General features: G+C 51.1%; 1 protein-coding gene across 1 annotated transcript in view; it reads right to left on the bottom strand.

Moving 5' to 3' along the window:
* STK32B (serine/threonine kinase 32B) overlaps positions 1-19,281 on the bottom strand; it is a 331,012-nt gene that overhangs the window by 224,150 nt on the left and 87,581 nt on the right. Inside the window, exon 3 of the mRNA XM_044767851.2 lies at positions 6,273-6,424. Within this exon, the coding sequence (XP_044623786.2) occupies positions 6,273-6,424 (152 nt within the window). The remainder of the gene's footprint in view (positions 1-6,272; positions 6,425-19,281) is intronic.

Here is a 19,281-nt window from a genome sequence, read left to right as displayed (position 1 = left end):
CTCTTGCCCCCTTTTATTAATGGAGGTACCCCAGTGACGGAGACTGAAGAAGACGATACTAATTGGAATTGGGAACACCTCCACGAGCTTTTTCCACCTCTCAGTGTCGGGGATAGACCAGGACATCCCCTGACCTCCAGGACACGGTGGATGTTTGCAATCTATTTTTTAAGTTACCCCAGGACCATAAAGGACAGTGACTACTCAAGACGTAAGGAAGAGAGCTGGGGAGCAGGACCAGCTGTTGGCTTCATGTGTGTCATCTGTAAGCTCTGCAACGATGAGGAGGGACTGTCCTGCTCACTGTTCTAGCACCAATGCGAGCACAGTTCTGGGCATACCCTGGCCCTTAACACAGTGAGTGAATCAATTTATTGAACATCAGATGCCAGGAATACAGAGATGAATAAGGCTGGTCCTTTTCCCCAAGCAGCTCACGGCTAACAGAGGAAACAGACAGACAGATAGATGCAAGAGAGCTGCCTTATACTAAAACAGAGTCCAGAAGAAAACACTGTCAGCTGGGGCGAGGATGGCAGTCCTGAGGACGCTCGATGGAGGAGGTGATGCCAGGACTGTAACCCAGAGAGAAGGAGCCACTCTGAGTCTCTTCCTCTTTGTACCTTTAGAAATTAAGAGAGTGCCAGGTGCCCAATGAAAGCCCAATAAATATCTATTTAATGAATGAAGATGCGTGGGAGGATGAGCAGAAGTTCTCATAGTGTGCAGGGGAGATGGTGCTCCAGGCAGAAGGAACCACATGTGCAAAGGCCAGGAGAGACGAAAACAGCGAATGAATTACCAGTCCCACAAATCAGTGAGTATGGCTGGAAGAAAAATGTCCCAAGGATGGTAGCATGGGTGAGTGTAAGAAGGAGAGACCAACACCATGTCAGAGGCCAGGTCATGGAGAGACATTTACCGTGGAAGCTTTGGGGAGCCAGGGCTGTGTCCTGTGCAGAGGACGAGTGGGCTCAGATCTGCACTTCGATAAGGTCTGCCCTGTGCCGTGGACCAAATGTTTGTGCCCCTCGAAGTTCATGTGTTGCAGCCCTCGCTCCCAGTGTGATGGGATGTGGAGACAGGGCCCTTGGGAGGGAGCTGAGCCATAAAGGGGAGCCCTCAGGGTGGGATTAATGCCCTTTGGGGAAGAGACAGGAGAGAGCTCTCTCTCCCTGCCATGTAAGGACACAGCAGGCCGTCTGCACACCAGGAAGGGGGTCCTCACCAGACCCTGACCATGCTGCCCCCTGACCTCGGACTCCCAGCTTCCCGAACTGTGAGAAATAAATTCTTGTTGTTTAAGCTGCCTGATCTAGGGTAACTTGTTATCCGACCTGACCAAGACTCCCTGGAAGGCAAATGAGCGATGGTAACTGTGTCTGCACGCAGAAAGGCTGGATGGGAGACTGTAGCAATAGTCAAGGCCAAATGTAACTATTTTTATGGAAATGAGGCTGCTCAGCAACTGGCGATTATTTGTAAAGGGCTTCTAGCCTTCATCAAAGTTCCCCCCGAGCTTCCAGTCTGTCCTCCCAACCTCCTTTCCTGCCCCTTCTTCAGCCAGAGCAGCTTCACCTTGAAACATCTCATGTAGTTTCACCTTAATCAAAGGTCTCAACACTTAACAGAAAATTAGTCACCAATTCACACGGTTCTTTCTTGTCTTAGAGTGGTACGTAGCGATCTATGTCTTGACTCAGTCCATCGCTACTCAAGGAAGGTTGTAGAAACATACACTTGCCATGAGAACTGTTTAAGCTGATCGCAAGTATCGGTTCTCATGCGATCCCGCCAGGTGTTCTTTCCCAGCTGCTTCAGCAGTAAATGAGGGTAGATGACTTCCTCCGCCCCATTTTAAACATAATATTTTAACAGCTGGTCTAATAAATATAGCCAATCAAGTAAGTATAAACAGATTTTGAAAATACAATCTGAAAACACAAGTGAACTACCTACCCACTACCATTTAATTAGGATAAAAATCTAGTACTAAACACTCAAGACTCATCTTCCAGAAGTCAGCATGTCCTCATGGCCACTGCTAGAAAGATGCTGAGCGAACACGTAAGCAGCCCACCCACCAGAGGCTGACTTGAAGGACCAATGCCACGCTATCAGCACCAGCGGAGGTCTATGGTCCAGTGCTGACGTCATGCCCCAGCTCATGGGCACTTGTTATGTGTTGCCCTATCTGGTCCTAATAGCAACTCTTCCATCATACAAATAAGGAAACTGAGACACTGAGAGGGGAATTGATTCGCTCTCAAGGCCTCTGTATTAGCCTGCCCGGCCGCCAAAACGAAATACCACAGCCCGGGGCGTGTAAACAACAGAAGTTTACTTTCTCACAGTTCCGGAGGCTGAAAGCCTGAGATCAGGGGCCAGCACGGGCGGGTTCTGTAAGGGCCTTCCCGCTAGGTCACAGACGGCTGTCTTCTTGCTGTGTCCTCCCATGGCAGAGACTCTCTCCACCTTCTTATAAGGTTACAGTCCTTTCAGACCAAGGCCCCACTGGAATGACCTCATTTAACCTTAATAACTATCTTAATAACCTAAAGGCCCTATCTCCAGATATGGTCACATTGGGGTCAGGGCTCCATATATGAATGGGGCTGGGGGCACAATTCAGCCCACAGCAGCCTCACAGCCTGCAAGAGGCAGAGCTGGAATGAGGACCTGGGAGATCAGACCTCAGGGCCGGAGGGTTGACACACTCTCCCCACATCCCTCCCCTCCTCTTTGCTCCCTTCCACTCTCCGGGGCTCCACTAAGGCACCGCCCTCGCTCTCTGGGGTGTATTTGTCATTCCCTCTTCCTTTGACCTGGTCAGCTCAAGCCCCAGAGAGCAAGGCAGCCTTGCTCCAGAGCAGGCGGAAATATTGCACATGACCACTCAGCTTGGATCACCCCAGGCTAGGAGCACACATCGTTCATTCTCTAGAGGCAAACTTGTCATGAAGACTAATCAATGCCTGGCCTTCGCCTGCACCCGTTATAGAGCACGTCAGCAGAAAAGAAGAATGAGGAGGGGCAGCCAGGACTTCAAGGCTGTGATAATCCACCCTGTGCGTAATGAGATGAAAAGAGGATGCGATTCATATAAAGCGTTGGTGTCCTTAAGAACCCAGGGAGCAATTTGACACCATGCTCCCTTCCAGCAGGCTCGAGACAGGCGGGAGCTGAAGCCCAGTGGGACGGCCCCAAGCAGGGAGGGAGGGCGTGAGGCGAGCCAAGCAGGGAAGGGCCTGGCCTCTCCCAGCAGCTGTGGTAGGGGCACTGCAAGTGTGAGCCATGAAGTCAGACAGCCTGGGTTCAAGTCCCCTCTCCTCCACTTACTGGCGGTGTGACTCAGTTACCCCATCCGTAAAATGGGGATAGTAATATTAGCACAACAGCAGGAAAGTAAAGAGCCTGTGAGGAGGATTAAAGCTGACTAAGTACTCAGTAAATGTTAGTGCTCATTTCCCTACAAGAACTGAAACCCGAGGGCATGCTGGGATGATCTGGAGTTTGAATTGCAATTCAGTTGATTCAGGCAAGGTAATAAATTGCCTTGAGCCCTGCTCGCCCTCGAAGGCCCCAAACCCTCACGCTGCAGGGCTGTCATGAAGACGGCAGTTATAAAGACCAGGATCTAACATACGGGCAGCAGGTACCACTTTCTGGAACCAGCTCCCAACCTCCCTGTGCAGATCTCCATCTCGGCTCCTGAGACGCAGGTGGGACCAACCTCCTGCCCCTCCTCCACTGCTTCAGGAATGGGCATGGGAGCTGAGTCAGGTCAATCACGGCCACCCCTGACCTTCAGCCTCTGTTGGGCTGTTCAGCTAGAAGGAGGAATTGAAGCAATCAGCCGTCAGCGTGAGTCGTGGCTTGAAAATAAAGATGATACACAGGAAAGCAGGAGATAGAGAGAGTCAGCTGGAATTCTAGACTTTTTAGTTATAAAACCCAAGAAACTCCCTTCTGTGCTGAAGGAAGCTTAAGTCTCTGCCCCCAGAACTAAATATGGCTATGTCACCTGAGCCACACAGTATGCAAGGTACTCAGTTCTGACCAATGGATCAAGGAAGACTCCTTTTCACTTAGAGCCTCAAGGGGCATTATCTATCTCTCTCTCTATCTATCATCCATCTATTATCATATATAAGCACACACACACATATATATATACAACCTCTAAGAGTGAATTTATAGAAAATATACTTCTATTTCTTTTCCTCCTAGTTAATTGTCAGAACAGTCCTAGCAGTAAACAGCATTACCATCGCTATGAACAGGCAAGGAAATTGAAGTCAGGGAGTTTGAAAGGCGAGTCCAAAATCCAGCGGCAGGTTCACCCCTTCTGCTTTATGATGGGACCTTAATGCTATCCCAGGCCAACGTGCACAGTTTTATCTACCTAGCGCTCTCATGTAATCAACGGGCATCCGTCACTAATCTGTTGGCATCTTGGAGACCAAGAAGACAGCACTGAAAACTGGTGCCTGAGAATGGGCTGCTCCCACACCGCACCCCTCCTCCAACAGGCTTCACACCCAGACGTGCATCCCAGCCCCGCCGGCCACTCTAAGGAGCCCCCTGAAAAAGTTCAAGCTCAGAGACGCTCATCTCAGCATTATTTACATCAGCAAGATCATTAGAAACTGCCCTAAATAACCTACACGACAGGATAAAGGACAGATATTACTAAACGTTTCCACAGCGGAAGGTTATGCAGCCGTTAAAAGTGATCTGCAGGAGTTTGCAAGAGGAGATAATGCTCCTACCAGACTAGTAACGTAAAAAGGCGAAACACAAAATTGTTCTGCACATTTTCAGTATCAACGACAGACACAGTCATACTGATATGAGAAAAGAAGTACGAAAAGAATCATACACCAAAATATAATCTAGAGGTGGTCGGATTCTGGACAATTGTTGCCTTCCTAAGTATTTCATTTCTGTATTTAGTAATGAATGTATGTTGCTTTTTAGATTAGAAATTTGCTTTTAAAAAATTCCCTTGTACAGCGATCAAAACATGAAGGGGTTTATTTTCCCCAAACAGATGAAGAGTTTGGATGGTGCCTGGGGACACGAGGACCTTGCACCTGCTACTCAGACTCCAGCATATAAGACATAGCATGGGTTTTCCCCCTGGAAATGCCCAAGTCTTTGGCATCTGCCTGGCACACCTTGATTTTCTCAAACAGGACAATCCTCGCTCCTCCTTGTTCTATCACCAACGTCGGGAGTACTTCTGAGTATAAAGAACAATTGAAATAGTTGGTGGTTTTAGGAGTATATAGGCTGGACTAGACTTTCCCATCCAGGGTCACCTTTGATGCTCTTAAGATCAATGATCTGTCAACTGAGATGCAGGATGAAACAGAACTTATTTCCTAGAACAGCCTGTGCTCTCCCCTTCAACAAAAATCCAGCTCAGGAAACACTGAGTAAGTGCCTCCAACATGTCTGAGACTGTGTTAGCCTCTCAGAAACAAAGAGCCAAGAAACAGCCCCTGCTTTCAAGGAGCAAGTGATTTCTTAGAAAGGACAGAAAGTAAACCAATAATTTGGGTTCACTCGTAAAGGCTGCGCTGGTGGGTCAAGCACAGGTCAAGGCAGAGAGGTGAGGGGTGCTCACCCAGCCTGCAGGTCAGTGAAGGCTCCGGAACTAAGTGCCTCGTAAGCTGGACAAAAGGATTGCACAGGATTTGGTTAGAGGAAACTAGGGGAGCCGGGGGAGGGGTAAGTTTCAGGAAGAGGAGATGTCATGTGCAAAGGCACCGAGGCAGGGAACCATCAGCAGGGTGGCATTTAAAGCAGAGATAATATCCAGGGATGGTACAGAGAGAAAGTTCTGGAACATGGATCATGGCAGGCCTTGTGGGTGGGATGCAGAACTTGGAATTCAGCATGTCCATGCTGGGCAGCCATCCTGAGTCCTTCTTGCCACCAACACTACAGATGTGACTTTCTAAAAAGTTGAACTCCCCTTAGAAGACTCTATTTGGCATTCTCTTACAAGACATGTTCTCAGATACCAAAAACACCCTTCTCTTCTATTTTCAACTCTGATTCATCAGGTAAGACAACAGAATTAAAATTTAGCATATGCTTGATGATTTCATCAGCAAATGTACTCTACAAAAAACCGAAAAGAATATTTGAACCCAGAAAATTTCACTCCGTTCACTTTACAACACAGAAGATTCCTTCCAGCACAGCCGGCTCTGCATTTAGCTGCACGACGGATCTCGCAGGAGCCCGGTGGAATCACTCACCACAGATTGACTAGGAAAGGATGCTCCAGCCCCTGCATGATCTGGAGTTCCCGGAAGACGTTCCGAACTTCATCCCTCTCGATGCACTTCTGCTTGTTCATGTACTTCATCGCGTACATTTTCTTAGTGTCTCGCTTCTGCACGATGCATACCTGAGCGACAGCCAAACGGGAGAACATTCAGGCCAACATTAAAAAAAAGTCAACCCCCACTGCATTTCTACCCCGGGGTTCAAGTCTCTGTTCAGAAAACTTGCTGGGGAGCAGCTCTTGCCATGCCACAACCTCTCCACATCTGGAAACCAGAGGAGTTGGACCAGATTCACCTGTTTATCCAGTATTATTATTAACATTGAGTACGTACGAAGAGCTGAGCAGGGAGCTGCAGATACGGGAGATACGTCAGCCCTTCCCTCAAGGACCTCACAGCCTGGGAGGAAAGCAGACAAATGCACCAACTCAGAGTCTACGACTCTGAGCTACACGGCGTCGGAGCTCCCCGCATGCCCTGGCCTCCCAACTTCAGTGCACACCTGCCAGCTGCCAACGCTGCGTTTCTTCACCTGGACTCTCGCTGTCAGCAGAGCCCACTTTCCTGCCCATGCAACAGACCAGCCGGCAGTGCCAGGGAATTAAGGCTCCAGGAGCAGCCCTCGACCCACGCTGGCAGTTGTGGCATCTACACCCCAGCCCCTTGTCCATCCAGTGGGGTAAGTCTGAGGCTCCCAGAGCTCCCAGGTTGCAGAGTCTGCCCCCGGGGTAACTGGCTGATGGCACACCCTTTCCTGGCAGTCTTCCTGCCTTTGCTTCCCTAACTCACTTCCCAATCCACCTGTGCCTTCTTCCCCTCTCCCGTGCCCTGTACTCAAATCCTTGCCTCGGAGCCTGTGCCCGAGGAAACACAAGCTAAGGCCCGTGGGCACTAGGGGAGCAAAGGAGAGGTGGAAAGAGCAGTGCTGACAGCCCCATGTCCTGAGAGCTTTACCGTGGGCCAGACACAGAGCAAACTGTCTCCTTGATTGTCTCCCTTAATCCCCGCAAGAACCCTAGGAATAAAGCCTCGAGGAAGCTGTAGCCCCAAGTACACTAATTAACCCGCCCAGAGCTCACCAAGTCCCTAAGCGGCAGGGCGGAGATGCAAACCCAGATGTCTGACTTCTGAGTGACTCCCTTAGGAGGGGCGGCGGGCGGCAGGCTGGGAGGACGGAATGTCAGAGTCCGCTCTCTGGAGGAATTAACGGCAGAGGGGGAGCACGAAAGGATGCAAAGACAACAAGGGCAAAGGAAGAGGCTTCCAGGGAAAGAGGACATTAGGAAGGAGGCGGCAGAGCCCCAGTGCACAGTATGGCTGGAAAAAGTGAGCAGGGCGAAGATGCCCTGTGTAACATGAACTCTTAGTGAGGACGGCAAGACCCAGTCTTCCCAGCCAGCCGATGACACACTGTCTTGGTTTCCTCCGCTGCCACAACAAAGTACCTCCAACAGGGCGGGTTGAAACAACAGAAATTTGTTGTCTCACAGCTCCAGGGGCCAGAAGCCCAAAATGAAGGTGTCAGCAGGGCCACGCTCCCCCCGAAGGCTCTAGGGGAGGGTCCTTCCTGCCTCTTCTAGTTTCTGGTGGCCGCAATCCATCCTTGGCCTTCCTGGGCTTGTGGCTGCAGCATTTCAATCTCTGCATCCATTGTCACATGGCCTTCTCCCCTCTGTGCCTCTGTGCCACATTTCTCCTAAGAACACCAGTCACAGTGGAGGTAAGGCCACCCTAATCCAGTGTGGCCTCATCTTAACCAATTACATCTGCAAAGACCCTATTTCCAAATAAGGTCACATTCAGAGGCTCCAGGGGAACATGAATTTGGGAGGACACTATCCAACACGGTCCAGGTAGCTAATATTTCTTTCTTTTGTTTTGTTTTTTTTTTTTTTTGAGGACGATTAGCCCTGAGCTAATGTCTGTTGCCAATCCTCCTCTTTTTGCTGAGGAAGACTGGCCCTGAGCTAACATCCATGCCCATCTTCCTCTACTTTAACTGTGGGATGCCTGCCACAGTGTAGCTTGATAAGTGCTGCCATGTCCGCACCCAGGATCCGAACCCACAGACCTGGGCCGCTGAAGTAGAACACGCAAACTTAACCACTGTGCCACCGGGCAGCTGCTATTTTGTCCTCACTTGACAGGCAAAGGGAGAGAGGCACAGAAAGGAGCAGAGCTTCCTCAGGTCTCAGGACTCAAACCCAGGCTCCCCGCCCCCAGCCAGTGCCTTCCACACACGCGCTTCCACCCTAGCACAGGGCAGGCGGGAGAAGGCCCCGCTAAAAAGCCTGAATTCCACTCCAGCTGTGTTTCTTGCTGCCTCTCTGAGCCTCAGTCTCAGCCTCTGTCTGAACTGAGTTAGCAAAACCCACTCTGCACCACGGGGGGCAAACTACAGGAGACCAAAGACCAAGGAGGTGGGAGTTACCACGTATTAGGGGACGGTAATGTCACCTGGATCTTAATGTCTTCAATCGCACATTTCATGAAAACTACAGAAGGATGTTTTTCCAGGCAATAAAATCAGTGGCATGAGTTTGGAGGCCCTCGGAACTTCCTTTTCCAGTGAACCTAAACAAATAAAATGCCAGGAGGCAAAGGTGTGCTGGCTTTGTGGAATCCTAGCAGAGACCTCTGGAGCCCTGGGCACCAGTCCCAGAGACCTGTGTCCGCAGGCCGACGTGCAGGGGGCGGATCATTCCACTAATGAGGACTTCTCATCTCTCTCACTTCTCATTTGTCCTCTCAGAAGAGACGTTCAGCAGACACTGCCTCTGCCAGGACCGGGAGGCCTGGAGTCCAGCCGGCTGCATCATCTCTAAAAGCTTAGGCTGTGATGGGATGGCATCTGTGCAACGTCCCCGGTTCTGAGTCCCGGCAGATAAAGACCTCTTTGACTCTCATCCCTTACAACGCGCAAAGGTGTCCAGAGATGGCTCTCACCTCCCAGGGAGGGGGAGGTGTAGGGTGACAGTCACCCCAGCAATTGCAAGAGACTCGCCAACATTGAATTAGAACTCCGGCTTTCAAGGCAGAGCTCATGATTTGAATAGAGCTTGGAAGTCTGACGTTGGCACAAGATGAGGAAGGGTGGTTGGTACAGCAGGTTGGACACAGATGGGAAGTTCCGGTTTATGAGTAAACAAAGAGAGGTCGAGGGCTGGGGTTTTGGCAGCTCTACGCAGATGAACGCGTGTGGCTAGGCCTTGATTCCTTCCTCCTCCGTAGACCGAAGGCTTGGATCTATTGTCTAGGTTTCTCAGGAATACAGAGCTAAGAAGGCTGCATCCAGGTCAGGAGAGCTGCACTCTGCCCCTGGCCCTCTTGCAGACCAGCGATGGGGCCACGCGATAACCCTGCCCCTCTGGTCCTGCTTCCTCATTGGCCAAGCGAGGCTGGAAGCAATAGCTGAATCAATCTGACCAGGAGACAGAGAGGCTAAAATGAAAAAGAACAAACAAACCTAAGACAAGTCTAATGCACTGGGTAGAGATGCGGGTTTGCTGAGAAGTCACAGAGACAAAGAAAAAGTTTGAACTCTGGGGTCACTCTGACCAGGGCTTATATTCCAGCTCTTTGCAGTGTGACCATGGGTAAGTCACTCACCCTCTCTGAGCCTCAGTCTACTCATCAGTAAAATGGCAGTGATGTGTTCTTCCTCCAAGAGCTGTCATGAGGACATGGGAGGGAATGTCTGTGAAGGGTGTGGTATGGTGCTGGCAGGTTGTAGGTGATGAATGGAGGTGATTTTTCTTGGCTTCTCATAGGATTATCCACATATAATGCTCCTGAGACAGAGGGCTCCCAGCAAACGGCAGCTATCATGATTATTACCGCCGTCATCTTAACCATCACTAAGGATGCATCTGAAGAAGAGCAGAGGTGCTGTGGGGGTGTCTGTTTCCCAGGACACAGGGTCATAGACGTTTCTGCCCCCACGGCTGAAGCCAAACAGGCCTGGGCAGCTAGGGCAGCATTTCTACTGATCTGTCAGGTGGCTTGAATCGAGCTCCTCATGCTGCAGAACCAAGGACGTGGGGACACTTGGGAGCAGCCCTGCGGCTTTGCATCAGGCAAGATGACAGAGGCATGGGGAATGGCATGGGGAAAACCAGAGAGGAGAAGGGCAGGATGTAGTGATGGTTGAAAGGCTATCCTCAAAAAGATGTGTCCACGTCCTGACCTCCAGAGCCTGGGAAGGTGACCTTATCTGGAAAAAGGGTCTTTGCAGACCGGTCACTAAGTTAAGGATCTCAAGATGAGGTCATCCTGGATTAGGGCGGGTTCTAAATGCAAGCAGTGTCTTTACAGTAAGAGAAAAGAAGGGAGAAGACACGCTCAGAGGAGAGGCTGTGTGACGGGGGAGGCAGGGCTGGGAGAGACAACGCGTCCACCAGCCAAGGGCCGCCGAGGACTGCTGACACCCTGGAAGCAAGGAGAGAGGACTGCGGCAGACTCTCCCCTCGGGCCTCCAGAACCAAGAGAGAACAAACTTCTGCGGCTGCAAGCCACTCAGCCTGGTTCTCTGTTACGCAGCCACAGGAAACTGAAGAGCCTGTACATGTCCATCATGGCCATCCACCGTTGCCAACCACTCAGCAAGCACGCGGTGGTCCTCACTCTCCCACACCGGGAAATGGGTTTCAGGACTGTCCCTCCCAGCCTACAGTGGGGTCTCCACGGAGCAAGCGGAAGGAGCCCAGCAGAGCATGTGGCCCACACAGGTGCCCAGTCGACGTGGGCTGGTGGCGTGCTGGGCGCCTGGAATCCAGCCCTGAGCCCTAGAGAGGGAGGAGGCGCTGGGGGCACTCGACTCCCACATAAACGCCGGCCCACGTCCGTGCTGCCCAGGATCCCACAGCCAGCCCAGTCCCAGGGCTCTGGCCTCTCCACCTGAGGCCCTCCGACCAGACTGACTTCCGGTATCCAGAGTTTAATGCTTGAAATTTCAGACACAGGAAAGTTTCATTGTAATCGCTTCCCACCCCGTCGGCCCCACCTCTGCTCTGGGCTCTGCAGATGGCCTTCTCTCAGGTGGGAACTTGTGAAAAATGAAAGACCTGAAGCCCTTCCAGGGCTTTCCTTCAGTCTCAGGAAACGTTCAAGGTCTGGATCATGGTATTCAAAGCCCTCTGTGCCTACGTCACCCCTGACACGTGTGTGCACATGCATACATACACACAAACAAGACACACATCACACCCACAAATACACACGCTACAGACATATACACATATCACACACCACACACACACGCCCCCTTCATGTCAACTGTCTGAAACCCTCTAGAATTCTGTGAAGTGCTTCTCCACCTCCACGACCTTCTGCCCTTCTCGCCTGGGCCGGCTCTGGCCCTCTCGCCCGCGCCCTCTGACTGCCCACTCATCACCCCCTTTAGGAAGCTTCCCTTTGCATTTGGAGGCTGCATTCAGAGCCTCCCCGTGCGCTCCCAGGGCCCCTACTGCTGCTGCCCTGCTTCCTACGCTGCATTATAAAGCCTGGTGTGCTGTCTGACCGTCAGAACCCAGGCACACGGGGCAGAGGCCACACTGGCCTGGTTCCCTATCAACCCCCGAACTTTCAGGGGCTCATGCATGTGAACTTGTCACCTTGGCCCTCGACTCCCGGGACGAGCATATTCCATTCCCTCTGCGGAGAACACCCTCTCGCAGACCTTGCCCCACCCCACCCCTTGCAGGCATCACCACTGGCCGGAAGCCCTCCCTCCCTGGCCTTGAGCACCAGGCCTGAGCCGGAGTCCACGGAGGAACTCCAGGACCGGGCCCGCCACGCCCTTGGTGGCTGCAGTGGGGGGCGGCGGGGGGGGGGGGGGGGGGGTGGCGGCGGTCCTCGGTGCCTCCATGCTGACCGCGTAAGAGGTGGGGTTTCTGGTCCTCCCAGCTCTAAATCCCAGGGAAATCACACAATTGAGGGAATCTGCTGGAACCAAGCAGCATGTCGCCTCCTGAGCTCACAACAGGTGTTCTAGAGGGATGTTCAGAGCTCCTCACCAACAGGCCACTCTGCTCTGGTCCTGGGAACCTTCAACTTCAAAACAGAGGAGGTGGGTCTCCAGCGACACCCATGCTCCTGAGCAGGGCAGCGCAGAGCCCTTCCCACAGGAAATCACAGTTAATGAGGTGGAGAATGAGCAATGTGGCCAAAGCTGCCCAAGCTGCTGAAAGGCAAGCGCCCAACTAACATTCCTCATTAGCCTAATGCAATTAGGAACTGATGTTATCATTATGAATTACAGTTTATTGGGACAAATAAATAAATGCTGGCTAGTGTGGATTTCAGGTGATTTGCCATAAGAAAGGCATTGTGTCAAGCACACCACACATCAGAAATTGGGGAGTGGACCCCCAGTCAGCAGAGAAGGGGGCCGACATGCACTGGGAACTCCGCCGCACCAGCATCCGGTGGTCTCCAGCCAGACTGCACATTCCCAACACTGGCCAGGTCTGTTCCAGCACACTCAGAAGTCCGGGGGGGCCTGGGACTTGGTATTTTTTAAAGCTCCCTGGGGGAGCCTTATGTGCAGGCCGGTTGAGAAGCACTTCACCAGGCTCTTCAGGAAAGTCCTCCCCGGCTGCATCTTTACAGCGACCCTGATGGTCAGGATTCTACCGGCCACCTTTACAGCTCAGGCAAGCCAGGCTCTGCGGACAGACGACCCCAGAATCAAAGAGGCCAGAGCTATGCTGGGAACCTAGAATTATGCCAGTGCCAATGTTGGTGCTGCCCTTCTGTGGGCCAGCCTCGCCTGTCCCCTCTTACCCGAATTCAGCGTCCGCAGGAAGCCGGCAAGGCCATCGGTGCTGTGCATCTGGCTTTTCCTCACAGTCCCCAAAGAGCAAGCACGAGAGGCTCAAACTGCATGGTACTCGATTCTAAAATATTTGTCCCAGGCAGCGTATAAAAAGGGACAGCACGACAGGGAGGCCCACCTCGATCGGGGCACAGCCTCACGGTGCGCCCAGCTAAGCTCTGAGCCAAGCCAGCCTCTCCTTGGGATGCTGAGAAGCAGCTTGTCCGTCCCAGTGACCCTTGCTCTCTGAGGCCTGGCCTGCATCATGAGGTGCTCACCAACGTTCCCCTAAGACGTCACACAATAGACGTCACGGAGATGGTGGCGGAAGGAAGACGGGGTAACAAAGGCGAGCGAGCGGCAGGAGTCAGACGGCCTCGATGACATGTTTAAAAGGTTGGTGTTGTGGGTTGATTGTGTTTCCCAAAATCCAAATGTTGAAGCCCCAACCCCCAGGACCTCAGAGTGGGACTGTATCTGAAGGCAGGGCCTTTAAAGAGATAACAAAGTTAAAATGGGGTTGCTGGGGTGGGCCGTAATCCAATGACTGGTGTCCTTATAAAAGGGAAGTGTGGAGATAGATGTACACAGAGGAAAGACGATGTGAAGACACAGGGAGACGAGGCCACCTACAAACCAAAGAGAGACGCCGCAGAAGAAAGCCCCCCAGGCCCCCAGACCTCTGCCTCCAGCCCTGAAACAGGCTCTCTCGTCGCTGAGGCCCCGTCTGCGGGATTTTGTCTGGCAGCACAGCAAACTAATGCAGTGGCTTTTGTCCCAAGGGCACTGGGGGGATACTGACGGGTTATAAAAGTGGATCCTAGGTATGCAATTGTGATTAAATAATAAAGGAAAGAATAAACAAATGAAGTGGAAAATTTGGGCTTCATGGGGATGGAGGTTCTTTCTGACAGCAGAGGTAGGAGAGTCTGGAGGCAATTCCAAAAGGTGATCACATGATTTATAAATAAATTAATGCCACTGCTTACACACACACTGGTCCCCTCTGGAGTCATAGGGGAGACCACAGTGTCAGGAAACGCCGGAGGAGGTCATGGGGACAAGTGCCCCGGGACCAGCCCTGGTGCTTCTGACACCTTAATGCTGCCAATGTGTCCTTTCCTGTGAAGCAACGTTGGAACCACTTTACAGATGTGGAAAGGCCTGGGAGGCTCACCCGGCAGATGGAATGAGACGTCACAATGGGAAGATGTCAGGAAATGCAAATGAGCAACGAAGCCTGTCCAATTGGTCAGTCATGGATCATTTGCTCCAGCCGACGCTCGAAAACCATTCATGAGGGAGCCTGCACTGCCTGTGATATTTAGCTCTTAGTAAAGTGATGCCCAGGAGACAGCAGATTCCTCCAAAGCATGCCTCAAGCTAAAACACGACCTAATTAATATGAAATAAATACATATTTCATTAAAAAGAAACAGAGTCCATCCTTTATAAAAGATGTCAGCATGAGCGATAAAGGCTTCCAGCAGAAGCATCGTGTTTAAGAATTCTAAAAATGATTCTTACATAAGAAAAACAGCTCACAGGCTCAGAGACGTTAGGCAACTTGCCAAGAGTCACCTGCTTCAGCCAGAATTGCAACTCAGCTCTGTCAGACTTTGGAGCCGAGGCTCTCTAACCATTGTGCGATACACTGATTAACTGGTGCATTTTCCTAAAAAGAGCAACCATATCTTCTGAGTCCCGCTTGTGCAGGCAGACACGGTGCTGGCTGGGCCTGTTCCACACGTCTGCTGCCACTGGTCTGTTACTACTAACTCTGTGCCTGCCACAGGGCCTTTGCATAGCTGCCCTTCTTGTCTCTGATGCTCTTTCCCCTAGATCTTTGCATAGGCTGTCTCTTTCTTAGAGGTTAGGTCTTAGCTTAAATGACTCCTTCTCAAAGAGGCCTGCCCTGCTGCCCTCTCCTCCAACGAGAGCAATGCCACCCTCCTGGGCCACTGCTCTATACATTTTCCACAGAACAATTATCATCACTGAAATCATGTGTTTGTTTATTATCTGTGTTTGTTTACTGTCTCCTTGGCTAAACCATCAGCTCTGTGGCATCAGGGACCTTGTCCAGCTCCTTGACCACACCATCAGAACTTCCCAGAATAATCTCGGACAGAGCAGTTACCATAAACATTTACTGTTCAACTCAAAATCCTGCTGTGTGTTCCACCATGCTAACATTATCCTAGATGCCCAGCAACTTAAAGATCAAAACAAATTCCCAAAAGCCAAATTTTTTAGGGAAAAAAAGTCTAAGTCAAATGCTTCCAAACATTCAAACTTATAAATTTATATATAAAATCTAATCTCCACTTAATTCCAAAACGGACTTGTTGCAGTCCAGGCACTAAATTGGTTAGTCTTCTATTAATCAATTATTTTTTTCCCAGCATGAATTCACACGCAGATGTGAAAGTCTGGAATGTAGATTGAGCCAGTTAATAATATGCTTGGGGATGGAAATAACGATCATTGCATAATAAGGCAGTGTTGAGTCTGGAATCATCATTCGTGCAACTCTTGTTCAATTTTATCCAGAATCTTCCTTTGAGGGACATAAAGAGCTATTATCATACAACTGCGTGCCACTTTCTGCTGTTTTATGTGCAGACTGCCCCTGGCTATTCCGTGAATTTTAATTAACTCTCTGTTTATTTTGCTTCAACCCCACGGTTCTTTAAGCAGAGGGCCCGCTTGCCAATCCAAGAGAGACTCTTTGGAAGCAAACTTCTTAGAAAGTTCTCCCAAAGGTATCCTCCCCCTGCCCCTGGAAATAACTCAGCCCTGCTGACTGCAGAGTTAACTCAGAGCGGAAGACTTCACCCTCCACTCTCTCCGCTGCCTCCACAAAGGGCCAGGGAGGAGCGTGTGGGGGCTGCAGGGGGAGGGCTGCAGAGGGAGGGCGGCAGTTAGAGCGGCAACGGTGAAAAAGGAGAAATTCGCCTCAGGACCCTAACCCAGAGATGATCAGGATGAACCGTTCAACTAAATCTCATCGGTTGATGGTTAATTGTCAAGTTTCTCATTCACTTATGCAATATCCATTGATACATATATATCATATATATGTGTATATCTCTCTCTATAAACACACATATACTCTGTATATATGTACACACACAAACATACTGCTCGGTGGGTGTGAATATGCAGATGCCTATATGTGCACGCATGTAAATGCATATACATATGTGTATACACTGCTTGGTGGGTACACATATATGTGTAAGTGTGTGTTTGTATGCTAGGTGAGCGTGGGTACAAATGTATAAGTCCCTATATATATACACTATTTAATGGGTGTGTGTATATGTATATACATATATGTGCATCCGTGTGTGTCTATGTCTATTTTTATCTATCTACACTGCGTACTAGGTGCCAGGGCTACAAGAGTGAACAATGAGGACACACTGCTGTCCTCACAGACCTTATATCCTGGTGCATGAGACTAACAACCAAGAGGACAAATGAATAAACACGTAACGGAATCCCAGGAAGTGACGGGTGCCAGGAAGCAAAGGGAATTAGGAAGCGTATGGGATATGGGACGCTTGGGGTGGGGTCGAGCGGGGAGGGTATTCAGGGAAGACCCCATGCATGGGACACCCCAGCAGAGACCCGTACGGAAGGAGTGAGCCCTGCAGAGACCCAGAGGGAGTGATCAAGGTGGAGGAGACAGCGGATGTAAAGGTTCCGAGTTAGAAATAAGTTCAGTGCGTTTGAGAAACAAGAAGAGGGCTGCAGCAGAAGGACCAGGAAGAAGGAGGAGGCAGAGAGGGGTGTCAGAAAAATAGGCACAGCCGGACTGTAGGCTTGCGGGCTGGCATGAAGAGATCAGCATTTATTCTGAGTGGAAGGGAAGCTGCGGGACATGAGACGCAGCAACCAGGCGATCTAATCCACACTTTGTGGCATCACGGGCTGCTGTGTCAACTGGCGCTTCCCTTCTTCTCTCCCCCTCTCACTCACCCCTTCCCTAGGCAGCCTTTATCGAGCCTTTACCAAGTGCAGAGCACGGAGCCCGGTGCTGACGGGACCGGGCAGATGGACATGACCAGTCCCAACCTCATGGGAGTCTCACAGTCTGATGGGGGAGGCAGAGGAGCACCCTGAAGACCAGCCCTCAGCCTGAGGTGCTGTGAGAGATGGCGAGGCGACCCTCAGACCATCAGGTCTTCTCCCTGACACGCCCCTCCAGGTGGCTACCCAAACCTTTCCAGAACCTACCAGGTCACCCAGGAAAATCCCAGACACACTGGCTTCGAGAAGACATGGGAGGCATCTGAAAAATGCCAACCACACGTCAGATCTGGTGCGGGGGGCTGCACGGTCTCTGCCCTCGAATGTCACATTAAACCTCTAAGACCACTCTGGGCATTCCTGCTTCTCAGAAGAGGAAACAGAAGTTTGCGGAAGCTAGACGATCCATCCAGGCTCACACGGCTAGGAGTGGCAGGACCAGGATCTGAGACCAGGCCGCCCCATCTCAAAAGCCCATGCTCCTTATTCTGTGCTCTGTTGCTCCCCAAACCAAATGTCCATTGTTGCTGGGCACTGACGGATACTCCTCCTGACCCCCACGGTTTCCCACTAATGTGCATGTGACTAAAGCTAGTTTCAATCTAACTTCTGTATTTGGGAGGGACATGTGGAAACAAAACAGGCTGTGTGCAGCAGTGGAGCCCTCTCCAGACCTCCGCTTCATCATACGTATAATGAGGATAATCCTGCCCAGCACTCTGGGCTGTTAGACAAACAAGGATGATAAGAGGTATCCAGTTCCCAGGACTGTGTGAGTTTCTGATTGGTCAGAACTCTCCAGGCTGCAAATGCTGGGAGCCCAACACGATCTCATGTAAGCAAAACAGGATGTCAGTTCCGGTCGCTGGTGAGAATACAAATGGCTCACTGGGCTGGAAGAATGCAAAGATGGTGGCACTGGTGGTGCCTGCCCATGTCCCCTTCTTCATGTCCACACACCTCAGGCTGCTCACTGTGAACACCTGTGACTCTCTGCTGGCGGGCTCTGTTCTGCCCCGAATAAGGCAAGTCCAAAGTACAGGGGAGCTCATGCTGCTGGGAGCAGCCCCGTAGCAATGAGGAACAGGGAGCCATGCATTAAAACATCAGCTTCTCTAACCTACAGCTGCCCCTGAAGCATGCTCCGCACTGTCTCCCAGAGGTCCCAGGGGAGGTGAGTCCAGGTGCCACAGTGCTAAGGGGCTTCATCAAACACCTGTCATTGACTTCCTTCCTTTCTACATCTCACTCCCCTTCTGTTGCAAGTGTTTCCTGGGGTGACCTCCTGATCAACTGCTTGCACTCAATTCTTTCTCTCAATTTCAGCTTCTGGAGGAACCCAAGCTCAGACAGTCACCAGCAGGGCCAGGACCAGCGTGAGGCAAGCAAGATGCCTAGAGTGCAAAATGTCAGGAAGCAATGCCCACCGTGCACTTGCTGGACCCTGGGAGTGACGCCACCTTAAACTTTGCACCCAGGTGCCTCCCTCGCTCCCCCTAGTACTGACCCTGCCCAACAGGGTTCCATCTCTCCACCACCTCTTGCTTCTCTTTCTGTTTCTTTACTTTGTGCTTCCTTCTTTCCTTCGACAGACAGACCTTTACCTTCACCAACTGCTGAGGAAAACAGCTGCCTACAAACGCAGGCCTGTTTTCTTACAGAACATGATTCACGAGGGCAAGAGAACGAGCCTTTCACTTCCGATTGTGGGGAGGGATTCTGAATGGCTGGGCTTGGATCACAGGACCACTCCACAGAGCGAGCACTGGTCTAGCTGAAGAGCGTCCATGTGGCTGGCAGAGCCACATCACATGCCCATCTCGGAGGGTGAGTGTGGGACCACAATGATTGACAGTCCCCTGGGTCCACATGGAGTGAGGAGGTGTTCTCCAAAGGAAAGGCGTGTTATTATGATAAGAAAAGGGACTGAAAAGCATGCTGGACAGTCAAAAAGAGCAGCCACTACAGTTCATTATGGTTCTCCATTCCTTTTCCACTTTACAGATGAGAAAATTAAGCTTCAGAGCGGTTATTTACCTTCCCAGGGATCCACGACTAGTACATATCAGAGTCAGCCTGATTCCCAAACCTAAAGTGTTTCTCCTGGATAGGTAGAAATTGTTCTGC

The sequence above is a fragment of the Equus asinus genome, chromosome 3, assembly GCF_041296235.1.
Source record: "Equus asinus isolate D_3611 breed Donkey chromosome 3, EquAss-T2T_v2, whole genome shotgun sequence".
Taxonomy (NCBI): Eukaryota; Metazoa; Chordata; class Mammalia; order Perissodactyla; family Equidae; genus Equus; species Equus asinus.
This window is presented reverse-complemented; position numbering and strand designations above follow the sequence as displayed.